The sequence below is a fragment of the Leptodactylus fuscus genome, chromosome 1 (genome assembly GCF_031893055.1).
Source record: "Leptodactylus fuscus isolate aLepFus1 chromosome 1, aLepFus1.hap2, whole genome shotgun sequence".
In the NCBI taxonomy this organism is placed as follows: domain Eukaryota; kingdom Metazoa; phylum Chordata; class Amphibia; order Anura; family Leptodactylidae; genus Leptodactylus; species Leptodactylus fuscus.
Genome location: NC_134265.1, coordinates 216,417,585 through 216,430,843, shown reverse-complemented (window position 1 = coordinate 216,430,843; position 13,259 = coordinate 216,417,585). Strand labels below are relative to the sequence as shown.

General features: G+C 39.2%; 1 protein-coding gene across 1 annotated transcript in view; it reads left to right on the top strand.

Annotated features, from left to right (window-relative positions):
• MYO1F (myosin IF) overlaps positions 1-13,259 on the top strand; it is a 121,366-nt gene that overhangs the window by 83,731 nt on the left and 24,376 nt on the right. The window contains exons 21-23 of the mRNA XM_075282925.1: positions 2,114-2,283; positions 3,910-4,055; positions 10,514-10,660. Coding sequence (XP_075139026.1) covers positions 2,114-2,283; positions 3,910-4,055; positions 10,514-10,660 — 463 coding nt within the window. The remainder of the gene's footprint in view (positions 1-2,113; positions 2,284-3,909; positions 4,056-10,513; positions 10,661-13,259) is intronic.

The following is a 13,259-nucleotide window of genomic DNA, read 5'->3' as shown; positions in this document are numbered from 1 at the left end:
GAATGCTGTTTCTTTTTTGACGCCATGCATAACGCCTTTTTTTATAACCAAACAACTCAATTTTTGTTTCCAAAATGAAGCTGCCTTGTCCAAATGTGCTTTTTCATACCTCAGGCAACTCTATTTGTGGCGTACGTGCAGAAACGGCTTCTTTCTCATCACTCTCCCATACAGCTTCTATTTGTGCAAAGTGCGCTGTATAGTTGACCGATGCACAGTGACACCATCTGCAGCAAGATGATGCTGCAGCTCTTTGGAGGTGGTCTGTGGATTGTCCTTGACTGTTCTCACCATTCTTCTTCTCTGCCTTTCTGATATTTTTCTTGGCCTGCCACTTCTGGGCTTAACAAGAACTGTCCCTGTGGTCTTCCATTTCCTTACTATGTTCCTCACAGTGGGAACTGACAGGTTAAATCTCTGAGACAACTTTTTGTATCCTTCCCCTGAACAACTATGTTGAACAATCTTTGTTTTCAGATCATTTGAGAGTTGTTTTGAGTAGCCCATGATGCCACTCTTCAGAGGAGATTCAAATAGGAGATCAACTTGCAATTGGCCACCTTAAATACCTTTTCTTATGATTGGATACATCTGGCTATGAAGTTCAAAGCTCACTGAGGTTACAAAACCAATTTTGTGCTTCAGTAAGTCAGTAAAAAGTAGTTAGGAGTATTCAAATCAATAAAATGATAAGGGTGCCCATACTTTTGCACCGGTCAAATTTTGGTTTAATGCATATTGCACATTTTCTGTTAGTACAATAAACCTCATTTCAATCCTGAAATATTACTGTGTCCATCAGTTATTAGATATATCAAACTGAAATGGCTGCTGCAAACACCAAAATATTTAGAACAAAAAATGATTAAGATTAATAGGGGTGCCCAAACTTTTTCATAGGACTGTATGTAATCTTCAGGTTGTCTACTTTCAAAAAATATATAGGGTTTAGGGGTTCACTTGCTTTTCACGGAATGTAATCCCTACATTTTATAGGTTGATACTTTTTAACATTTCCAGCTTCAAAGCAGATTTTTGTTCCTTCCAGCAATTTTCTTAAGACACGTGCATGCATGTGTAGGCCATAGTGATATGAATGAACTCTGCACATGTTGAACTCTTATTTTTAGGAGGTTTTGTGGATATAATTTATCGTTTGTTCTCTACTTTTAACTAATATACATTTATTTGCATTTTTTCACAAAACATTCAAAATCAAAATTGCATGAAGGTGCCTGTTCATATACAGTACCAAGAGGCATTCTGACAATGCTCCTTTAACTGTTCTGCTTTATTGACTTGACATTATTTATATTATATTTTATATGTCAAGAATTATTTACGTTACTTTATGATAAAGTAATGTATTGTGTAAAGCACTTCAGTTAGTTTAAGCTTCCAGTCTGAATATGATACTTGAAAAGGGAATGCCCCTTTAAAACGTGCAAATGTTTTAATTATTTTTATATGCAAAAATGTTTAACTATTAAAGGGGTTGTCCCATCTCAAGGATCCTATCTATACTGTTAGCTTGTGTGGTTTAAAGACTTTTCCTAAATACATTGCTTTATCAAAACTGCTTTGTTTGTTTTCTATAAACACGGACCTGGTGATGATCTTATCTCTCTGCCCAGGACAAGTGACGTAGCTCACTGCTCTCACTGATTTCCAAAACCATAACCCGTAACTGCTGCTCGTATTTTCCCGCAATATGTCAATGGGATTCACTATCCACTTTTCAGGGAGTGTAAAAGGGTGCTTTTTTTTGTGACCAAACCTCAGCATTTATACCATGTGGGTCCTCAACGATAAGTGGATTTTTTCCTGTCAGAGGTTTCCATTATAACTATAGGAAAACTGCCAGCATTTTTGTAGGAATAGTTGACATGTTGCTCTTTCCAAAACTGCAACGTTATTGGAAATTGTAGCATTTCCACTGTGTATATTTTTCTTCAATGTGTGATTCTAGCAAATCCCATCCACTTTGCAGTGACTGTAAATCGTTTGTCCTAATACTGCTTCAATTTTAGTACTAAATGATGACACATTATAATAAAGAAAAAAGGTACCATAAACATCCCTTTCCCGTGTAACTTTTTTTTGTTCACTCTAGCCTCTAATATTTTGTATGGATTTAAAGAACGCCGCAGAAATAGCATTAATCGCAACTTTGTTGGTGACTATCTTGGTATGGAGGATAGACCTGAGCTCCGACAATTCATGGCTAAACGGGAAAGGATAGACTTTGCTGACTCTATCAACAAATACGACAGACGGTTTAAGGTAAGAATTTTTTTTAACAAATGTATGATCGACCTGTAATGTGTACAAAGTTGAAAGCAGAAAATTTATCAAGCAATCCAAAATGCTGGTATCCATAAGTCGCAAAGCATGGTTTTGCAACTTTTTGGGCTTATTTATGTGCAAATTTTCTGACTATTTGCATCTTTATGCTATTTATTCCACCCTTGAAATGTGGGAGTGCAACTTTTGATAAATGTGCTGCAAAATACAGCAATACAGACACCAGCAAAATTCACTTTACAAATTCCCCTCATGATGAATCTAATCTGTAGTATAGTGAGTAGTGTACTGAAGTGAAAGCTAATTTTAGACTGTCCATTTTTATTTTTTTATATTTCATAATGTGCGCAATGAGCCAGAATGTACTCTATCTCGAATCTATGTACTCTATGTACTCTACTCTATCTGTGAATCTCAAGTAGGTTGAGATCAAATACTTGCTGTCTTTAATGAGCACCAAGCCATTTCTTATTTTCTGTAGAACATTAGGGCCGTAGCTCCTTGATTTGAAGATTACCAAAGGATTTTGGGTTGCAGTATCAGAAAGCTGGGTTTGCATCCTAAGTCATGGGTGTTCCAGCAGGACAATGACCCCAAACATACTTCAAACAGCACTCAGAAATGGGTGGAGAGTTTTGAATGGCCAGCAAAGATTTGGGATCTATATCCCATTGAACACCAGTGGAGAGATCTTAATATTGCTTTTGGGAGAAGGTACCCTTCAAATATGAGACCTGGAGCATTTTGCAAAAGAAGAGTGGTCCAAAAGTCTAGTTGAGAGGTGTTCGAAGTTTCTTGATGGAAGCGATTGATTTCAGTTATTTTTTCCATTTCAGAAACACCACACATTTTTTCATAGCATTTTCGCAGTGTCTTCCTCAGCGGACTTTTGGCCTCTATTATATACAATATGTCTTTTTTATATTGGCATTAAACATGAAACATCCTTTAACCCCTAACCGACATCCGCCGTACTAAATGCTGGGTGTTTACCTATGGCGGCCGCCCGGGAGACAGGTGGCCGCCATAGCCGCTGGGTGTCTACTGTTTATACCGATGGGGGGCATTAACCCCTCCGGTGCCTCGGTCTAAGCTGACCGAGGAGCATGGGCGCAGACATTTGCCGGCAACCTCCGGGGCCGAGATAGCATTGTCATGACAGCAGGGAGCCTTGTGAAGGCTCCCTGGCCTGTTATTCAATGGATTCTATTGCAGGTTACTCTATGTAGTCTGCAATAGAAGAGTGGGATTTTTGCAATGCATTGCAAACCAGTCTGTTGTGCTACTTGTAGCCTGTACTATTTATCCCACTAGCTGTGCTTTTTCTTGTTAGCATTGGTCATTTTACTTTCATCCCCCTTCTATTATGTACAGTATATCATAATTTATGACAAATTTATGTATTTTATTATGTATTAACAAAAATGTATTCCTTTTACCTTAGTGTGGGACTTTTTCTGTTATTTATTGGGGGGGGGAGTTGAAGTAATGAAAAGGTTGTTGGGGGGTTGTTTTTTTTTTTTGTTTTTTTTTTAGAGTAACTCAATATAAATAGACCTATATAGATATTGCATCCAATTAATGTCCAATTTTCTCTATTGTCAGTCAATCAAGAGAGATCTAGTCACCACTCCCAAATACATCTATTTGATTGGACGAGAGAAAGTGAAGAAGGGACCAGAGAAAGGCCAAATAAAGGAAGTGCTAAAAAAGAAGCTGGAAATTCCTTCTCTTAAGAGTATTTCTCTAAGGTATGCTACCTTTTGCACCATGAATTTGGACACAATAGTTGGTGAGAAATGACAATGTTTATTCTAAGGTGGGCACATATTAAATATCGTGTTACTTTTTAGGTACAATCTCTTTTTGTAAAAGAAAAAAAAAAAAAAGTAAACACATGTAGAATAAACTGTATCTTAAATTGAACAAAATACTTATTCATCAGGAAGCAAAACACCCTAACATAAGAAGATAGAAAATGAACATTATTCAGCAACATAATATACAAAGCAAACCGACAAAAGTATACACAACTTGATAATGTGTATGTATTATCATATTTGAGATATATATATATATATATATATATATATATATATATATTTTCTTAAGTGAACATTTTGTTTGTGTTATCAATCCACCTCAGTGGTACAGTCCTATGAAAAAGTTTGGGCACCCCTATTAATCTTAATCATTTTTAGTTCTAAATATTTTGGTATTTGCAGCAGCCATTTCAGTTTGATATATCTAATAACTGATGGACTCAGTATTATTTCAGGATTGAAATGAGGTTTATTGTACTAACAGAAAATGCGCAATATGCATTAAACCAAAATTTGACCGGTGCAAAAATATGGGCACCTCAACAGAAAAGTGACATTAATATTTAGTACATCCTCCTTTTGCAAAGATAACAGCCTCTAGTTGCTTCCTGTAGCTTTTAGTCAGTTACTGGATCCTGGATGAAGGTATTTTGGACCATTTCTTTCTACAAAACAATTCAAGTTCAGTTAAGTTTGATGGTCGCCGAACATGGACAGCCCGCTCTCAAATCATCTGAAAACAAAGATTGTTCAACATAGTTGTTCAGGGGAAGGATACAAAACGTTGTCTCAGAGATTTAACCTGTCAGTTTCCACTGTGAGGAACATAGTAAGGAAATGGAAGACCACAGGGACAGTTCTTGTTAAGCCCAGAAGTGGCAGGCCAAGAAAAATATCAGAAAGGCAGAGAAGAAGAATGGTGAGAACAGTCAAGGACAATCCACAGACCACCTCCAAAGAGCTGCAGCATCATCTTGCTGCAGATGGTGTCACTGTGCATCAGTCAGCAATACAGCACACTTTGCACAAGGAGAAGCTGTATGGGACAGTGATGAGAAAGAAGCTGTTTCTGCACGTACGCCACAAATAGAGTTGCCTGAGGTATGCAAAAGCACATTTGGAGAAGCCAACTTCATTTTGGAAACAAAGATTGAGTTGTTTGGTTATAAAAAAAAGGCGTTATGCATGGCGTCCAAAAAGAAACAGCATTCCAAGAAAAACACTTGCTACCCACTGTAAAATTTGGTGGAGGTTCCATCATGCTTTGGGGCTGTGTGGCCAATGCCGGCATCGGGAATCTTGTTAAAGTTGAGGGTCGCATGGATTCCACTCAGTATCAGCAGATTCCTGAGAATAATGTTCAAGAATCAGTGACGAAGTTGAAGTTACGCCGGGGATGGATATTTCAGCAAGACAATGATCCAAAACACTGCTCCAAATCAACTCAGGCATTCATGCAGAGGAACAATTACAATGTTCTGGAATGGCCATCCCAGTCCCCAGACCTGAATATCATTGAACATCTGTGGGATGATTTGAAGCGGGCTGTCCATGCTCGGCGACCATCTAACTTAACTGAACTTGAATTGTTTGTCCAAAATACCTTTATCCAGGATCCAGGAACTGATTAAAAGCTACAGGAAGCAACTAGAGGCTGTTATCTTTGCAAAAGGAGGATCTACTAAATATTAATGTCACTTTTCTGTTGAGGTGCCCATACTTTTGCACCGGTCAAATTTTGGTTTAATGCATATTGCACATTTTCTGTTAGTACAATAAACCTCATTTCAATCCTGAAATATTACTGTGTCCATCAGTTATTAGATATATCAAACTGAAATGGCTGTTGCAAATACCAAAATATTTAGAACTAAAAATGATTAAGATTAATAGGGGTGCCCAAACTTTTTCATAGGACTGTATGTGTGTATACAAAGGGGGGGGGGACAGAGGTGAAATGCTTTTGCTTATGCTCCAGACAGTAGATATCCAGTTTTATTGTTTTATGGCATCTTGGTTGGGCAAGCAGAGTAAGAAGGCTAACCTCCGAAGCCAAGCAGTAGCACAGCTTTACTCGGCAAAGAAAAAAATTTCCCCTTTCCTAGATGAAGATAAGTCCTTGATTTCCCACCCCTGGGAGTAAGAGGAGAGGGGGCACCCTGGCAAGGAGCACAAGCCACAAAAAAACAGTTTTACCTTACCACCAACACATATCTGTGGATGTAAGCTAACAAAACTGGGTGTGTCCAATTCCATCAAAAGATCCTCCAAGCTTCCTGGAACCAAAGACTCTTTCCTGGTATGACCCCAGTGCTGGAGATATTGGAGCTGTTAATTTTAGCGCCAATATCTCCCCACTGTCAGAAGGCCAGGCGTTACAGCTCATTGTCACCGCTGGGCTATGGAAACGTATGATCATGAGTGGCATTCCTCACAGCTCAGGGATAACACTGATCTGTAAAGCTCATACTTCTGACAGTGGGGAGATATTGGTGCCAAAATTAACGGCTCCAATATCTCCAGCACTGGGGCTCATACCAAAAAAACTGACAGTTCGGCTTTCTGACAGTATATAATACCACACTTCTATGAGGATGTGAAAGGTCCTCTTTAAGGACTGGTTTAACCCTCGAGAGGAGTGCATCAGTTCTACGCAAACTACCTCAGTGTTTATCTTCAGACATTCTTGCAAACAGTTTCCCTTCCCTGTTTTTCATTCCTATCTTTTATTTGGCAATGGTTGCTATCAGACCTTAAGAAGAAGACATCTCTGTGAGCAAAGACACATTGAAACAGCTGACAAGATCAAATACGTGTTTATATCTGCACTGGTGGAGCAGCAAACCATCCCAGAGGTAACTTCTCCTGGGGAGACTAGCCGCCCTAGCCCTCTGATGGGAATGGACTTTTCTTCACAAACCTGCCTGTAATACCATTTGCCTGTCAGCAGTGGGCACAAGATTTAACTCCAGGGTTAAGTCTTGGAAGTTTTTGCTGATCTACTGCCTGAATTGGATGGGGACTATGATGCCATTATGGAGATGTTGTGAGCAGCTTACAAACTACCATCTGACAATGAATCAGAGGACTTTCTGTTACCTCCTTTGAAGGCCTTGAGGACCTCCATGTTTGTCCTCTAGATGTCCTGCAGTTTGTATGTGACCTATGGAACCTATAACATTAGCTGCGCAGATATTCGACCAAAGGACACCACAAGCCAAGGGTGGAACATCACTACAGATGTCCCCAAGCTGGAAGAAGAAGAAAGCAAGAAAGTCACCACAGCCTCCTATGTTCAAGCCGAGTGAGAGCGCTCCTGTGGGAAAAACCCCAGCTCAAGGGCAAATGCTTTGGATGTAACAAGGTGGCCAATGTAAGGTCTGCTTGCATAGAACGAGGGGCAGTGGTAACATCTACCCAACCAGTAATTATGATGTTCTCTGATACATAACTTGCAGCACCACATGCAGACTGTGAGGTTGGGGGTAATGTCACTCACTACACTCAGTTGCAAGTTGTCCGCTTGTCCGGCCAGAAACGATAGACTTTGAGGGCATTTTTCGTGAAAGATTTTGCTGGTGACAGGCTTGGCTGGATGCCATTCTTGAGCACAATTTGCCAAGGTTCATATGGACTGGAGTGCTGGTAGTGAGATCAGAGAAGTGGGATTGTCAAATGCATTACCTGTTGATGTATTATTGGAATGATTTGGGGAAAATTGATTTGTGTATGTGCCTGATGTATCACCATCATCCACACAATTACATGGTGAAATGGGCATAGGCCGAGGAGGTAGTGTGCCTGGTAGGGAGGATAGGGTGACAGGAGTACAGTTAACCCTATGCCAGAGTCATAGGTGTCCCAAAATGAGGACGCTAAGGGGGAGGTTAGCAAGCCCCTGGAAATCTACTGTGCTCCTGCTTACAAAAGGCTATTCTAGTAGATTTTCCACTTTATTTCTATTTTTCTATTTTCTTCACATGTGAAGCTGTGTTTGACTACACATCTAACTTGCTCCTGCATGTCTGACTGTGCTTGCGTGGTAAACACAAGTGCGGTCCAGTTCCTGGCTGGTTCATGAGGTTTCAGCATAAACACCAGTTCTGAGCACAGGCACAATGCCACTTCTGCTTTTGTTTGAATGTCCCGGTGCAGATCTCAAAAGCCAAATTATGCATTATAGATCATACATCCCCAGCCTTTTTTTGAATAAGTTACACTAGGTATCACTAAATATGGTGTGTCCATTGGGAATAGTGATTGTACCTGAATTTGAATCACTTGTAAGGGTCCATTCACACAGAGTAAACGCGCGCTCATTTTGACAATATACAAGTGTAAAAAATACATGTGTAAAAATAAGACTCCCATTGACTTCAATGACATTTTTTTACACGTGTAAAAAACGTGTAAAAAAACACGTCAAAATACATGTGTAAAATGTCATTGAAGTCATTGTTTTTACCCGTGTATTTTTTACATGTGTATTTTGCCAAAATGAGAGTGCGTCAACGCCATGTGAACGGACCCTAAAAGGTGTTTTTTTCCCTAATGAATGGAACTTGTTTAGATTCTGAAACACCTTATTTCTGTACATATGAGAATGTGTTTGTCTATGCTGGTTATCAATATTCTACAACTGAGAAAGAGGAATATAGCACCAATTGCATTGTGATTTCAGTATTGGGTGAACACTATTACATTTGAGTTTCTGCTCCTTATGGCTGGTAGTTCTCATCGCGACATTTAAGGATCTTTGTTACTGCCTGGATTCATTGGATATTCAATTACAAGCTTATGTGTAGTTGTAACTGTATCACAACATTCTAAGTTGAGGGTACACCTATTGCTCACTTTGTCATCTTGGGCAACTCTGCTCCTTGCAGTATTACACTATGTGGCACTTGGTGTTATTTTGTGGTTTTGTTTAAGCAACTAGTCTGTAAGAACTGATACATATAGGAAAGGCAGCGAGGCACTGCCATCGAACTGAAGAAGTTATGACAGTGTTACAACACAAGGCAGAAACCCAAAGACAGACTTAACAAATGAAAGGAGTTGCTTATACAACAACCAGGAGGGAGTCACAGAACCACCCTACTCATGGAGTTGCACTTGTGTAGGGAAAGCGCCATTGTGCAATGCTTTCTTCAGGCAGACCTCAGCCACCCCTAACACATGAAAAATGTACCAACTGAAAGCCAGGGGAGAAGAAGAGGTTTAGAAAGAGTGGAGGCATAAGACTTAGTCTAGCCAAGAACTTCCTCCACTCATCCATCCATTCCAAGTGTGCAATGTGTGTAATGTTAGAAGGGACTAGGTGCTGCCTTACTATCAAGGAGCAGTCCAGATTTTTTGGGGTTAAGGCATGTTCCAATTCTACCCAGAGCTTAGATTCTTTAAAATATTTTACTTTTTTCTTGACTAAATATTTTAGGAGCATTTAATAAGGAGTATGAGAGCATATTTACAGCTTGAATAAGTGCACTTTCTCACCTGCACTTTTTTTTGGAGTAAGAACAAATATGTTGAAAATCTATGCTCAATTTTTAATTTGACTTTTTAACCTGTTCAATTTCTCCCAAAATAAGGTGTAAAGTGGATAATAAATTAGGCCACCATAAGTTGATCAATAAGTAAAAACGGGCACAGTAATGCACAAGTAAAAAATATTGCATATTCACATCCAGTTTGAAACTTTATTAGGAGATATACCTTGGGAGTATTTCCTGACAAAAGATTATTTTTACACACAATATTGTGTAAGAATACAAAAGTCAGTTCTACTACTGAACTAGATGTTGGTACAGCCAGAGAAAAGTTTGTGCTCCTTTTTACTAGTTGTGTCTAACTTGATTCGCTAGCTGTACTTTAACAACAACTGTGAAGTGACTCACGATTGAGGCCCATCTCAGTATATGAGAATCACTAGATAGGCCTTAGACTTACTCAGATGATAGTCCACTCATAGTTATACACCATGATGCACTCAAAATGCTAAATACAGACACATGAGGTGAAATTCACACACAAATAATACTGTGGTATGTACCAGTATCAGGGGATAAAATTTGGCCCAACCAAGATTCTGATTAGCCAAATTTACTTCCCAATAATCTATAATGCTGTTAACTCGGTCACAGGCTGGAGTCATATAAGTCAATGGACCTTGTTGAGGACTCCCAGTTAGAGAAAGGAAATTTTCTTTTTTATACTGAAACAATAAAATTGATTAATAAAAATAGGAAAGCTACAGTTATATATTGCATGTGTTACCTATATAACCATTGTTATTTATCCATTAAAATATATGGTATGTTACATCTTTTCCTTAAACAAACATTAATCACTACTTATTGTGTAAATTTCTTTCTACCTCTAACCAGCACACGTCAGGACGACTTCTTCATCTTACATGAGACAGATCATGACACTCTTCTAGAATCAGTATTCAAAACTGAACTTGCTAGTCTGTTGTGTAAAAGATATGAGGAGTTGACCAAGAATAAACTAGTCCTGAACTTCGCAGACACGTAAGAAAAAAAAGTTTGTTATGGTTGCTATCTGTTTGCTTAAAAATGCACATAAATACATAGTTAAGATGACATGGATGTTCACAAATACATAAGCAGAGATCACTATTTTGCAGGTTATGAATAGGCCGCAGTCTTCATCCAAACACTGCCGCTTCTTCAAATAGTAGATCAGTGGGGGTGATGGTGTTGGACATCCACTTTTCTATATTGATGGTTGCTACTGCTGTAGATCTATTTAAAGGGGTATTCCCATGTACATAATTATTTTTATATTTGCAGATAATTAAAAGTTAAACATTTTTGCAAATATAAGTAATTAAACATTTTGCAGAGTTTTAAAGTTTTTTTCTAAATATCTTGTGGTCACAAGTTGTTATCTTGATTGGTTACCAGTGGATACGACTATGAATGCAGGACCTTTCTAAGGTTATAAAATCAGCTATGATTTCTTTATTGTGGCCGGGATATCTTCTGATACATGTAGTGTCCCTGCCTGATAACCCAGCTACAATAAGAAAACCATAGCTGGGTTTCTGACAAGTCCCAGACCATAGAAAGTTTCTGCTTTTGTGGTCGCATCCATTGGCAACCGATCAAGACAACAGACTGTCACCACTAAGATGGTTAGAGAAAATCTTTAAAACTCTGCAGAATTTTTAACTACTTATATTTACAGAAATGTTTAACTTTTAATTATCTACAACTATAGATATGGTTATGTACATGGGAATACCCCTTTAAGGAATTGTGTAAGCCAGCAGAGGGATTTCTCTATTCCAAAATGCATAATATGTGAATGACTTTTTTTTTTTATTTTTTATTTTTTTTTTTTATGTCTAACATGGGACTTACTGCTAATTCTAAAAGTGTTGCACTGTAAACTTAAGTTCACGTCTGCTTATTTTAAAGAGGACCTTTCATGGATTTGGGCACATGCGGTGTTATATACCGCTGGAAAGACTGTCAGCTTTCCCGATCTGTGCCCTGGGTGAAGAGCTATCGGTGCCGATACCATAGTTCTTCATCGTCAGAAGGGCGTTTCTGACACTCTGTCAGGAACGTCCTTCTGCACAGTAGCGCCAATAGCGCTGTACTGTGTGAGCAGGGAGGAACGCCCTCCTCCCTCTGTTCACAGTACACGTCCATAGACGAGTATTATCAGGAGGGAAGGGGGCGTTCCTCCCCGGTCTCAGAGCACAGCTCTATAGGCTCTATAGAGTGTCAGAAACGCCCTTCTGACGATGAAGAGCTACGGTATCGGCACCGATAGCTCTTCACCCAGGGCACAGATCGGGAAAGATGACAGTGTGCTGAATTCAGCGTACTGTTGGCTTTCCAGCAGTATATAACACCGCATGTGCCCAAATCCATGAAAGGTCCTCTTTAAGTCTTTAAGTCATAATGGTGGATGTGGATGGCGCACATTCTGTCATCATTAACTGTAAAAAACAAGATGGATGCTTTCTTCAGTCTTATTGATTTTTCAAACAGAAGAAAAATTTCTGCATTATATTATCTTCTGTTAGCTTTAACCCCTTTCCGCAGCAGCCATTTTCGCCACATACTTCCCACATTCCAATTACCATAACTTTTTTTATTTTTCTGTTCACAGAGCAATATGAGGGCTTAAAGGAGCACTATCATTGGCAAAAGTCATTTTTAACTAATCACATATTTGCATAGCCTTTAGTAAGGCTATTCCACACGTACCTTTTGTATGTAAATTGCCTCAGTAGTGTTTGAATAAGTCCGTTTTTATTCATATGCCAATTAGCTTCCTCCGTGCACAGGAAGTTGTCAGCCAGCTCTCCTCTCCCTGCTGTGTGCTGTGTATGACACCGATCTAGTTAAAACCCATCCTGTCTTGTAAACCGTAAGCCACTTCAGGCCTGCGGTTTACAAGACACAGAGACCAGAAAAAAACATGTCTGCTCTCGTCACAGGTCGGCGCAATGATGTGATAGCAGACGTCATATGCGTGGAACCTGCATGTAGAGTGCAGATCTAGAAGAGGAGGTAGCAGAAGCTCTGTTCACCAAAGGATAGGTAGGTGAGTATAACTTTTTTTATTTTTTTTAATGGATATTTTTAATGGATATTTTAATAGTATAAGGGGTTGCTAGGAGGGGAAATATATGGGAGGATTCATTAGGGGACATTATGACGATGGGGGGGTCATTTATATAAGGGCTATTGGGGGTCTTTTGCATAAGGGGTTATTAGGGCCGCAGTATTTATGTCAGGGGGAATGTGGGCATAATATAAGGGAACAATTAATTTAGTTAAGGCGGCACTTGGGCTTTATTAAGGCTAAGGCCCCATGTAGGGGGCCACTGCAAAAAAGCACTGCAGGAAAAACCATGGCAGTAACAAATCATGGTTTTTTCTGCTGTGCTTTTCACAGCAAATCCACAGAGGTTTCCTCTAAGGACTTTCTGCTTCCATTATACCTATAGGGAAACCGCCAACATTTACATAGGTATAATTGTTATGCTGCAATTTCCATTACTGAAACGGTTTTGGAAATTGTAGCGTGTCCACTGAACGTATTTTTCAGCAATGTATGTATGGATGGAATTTGCTAGAATCCCATCCA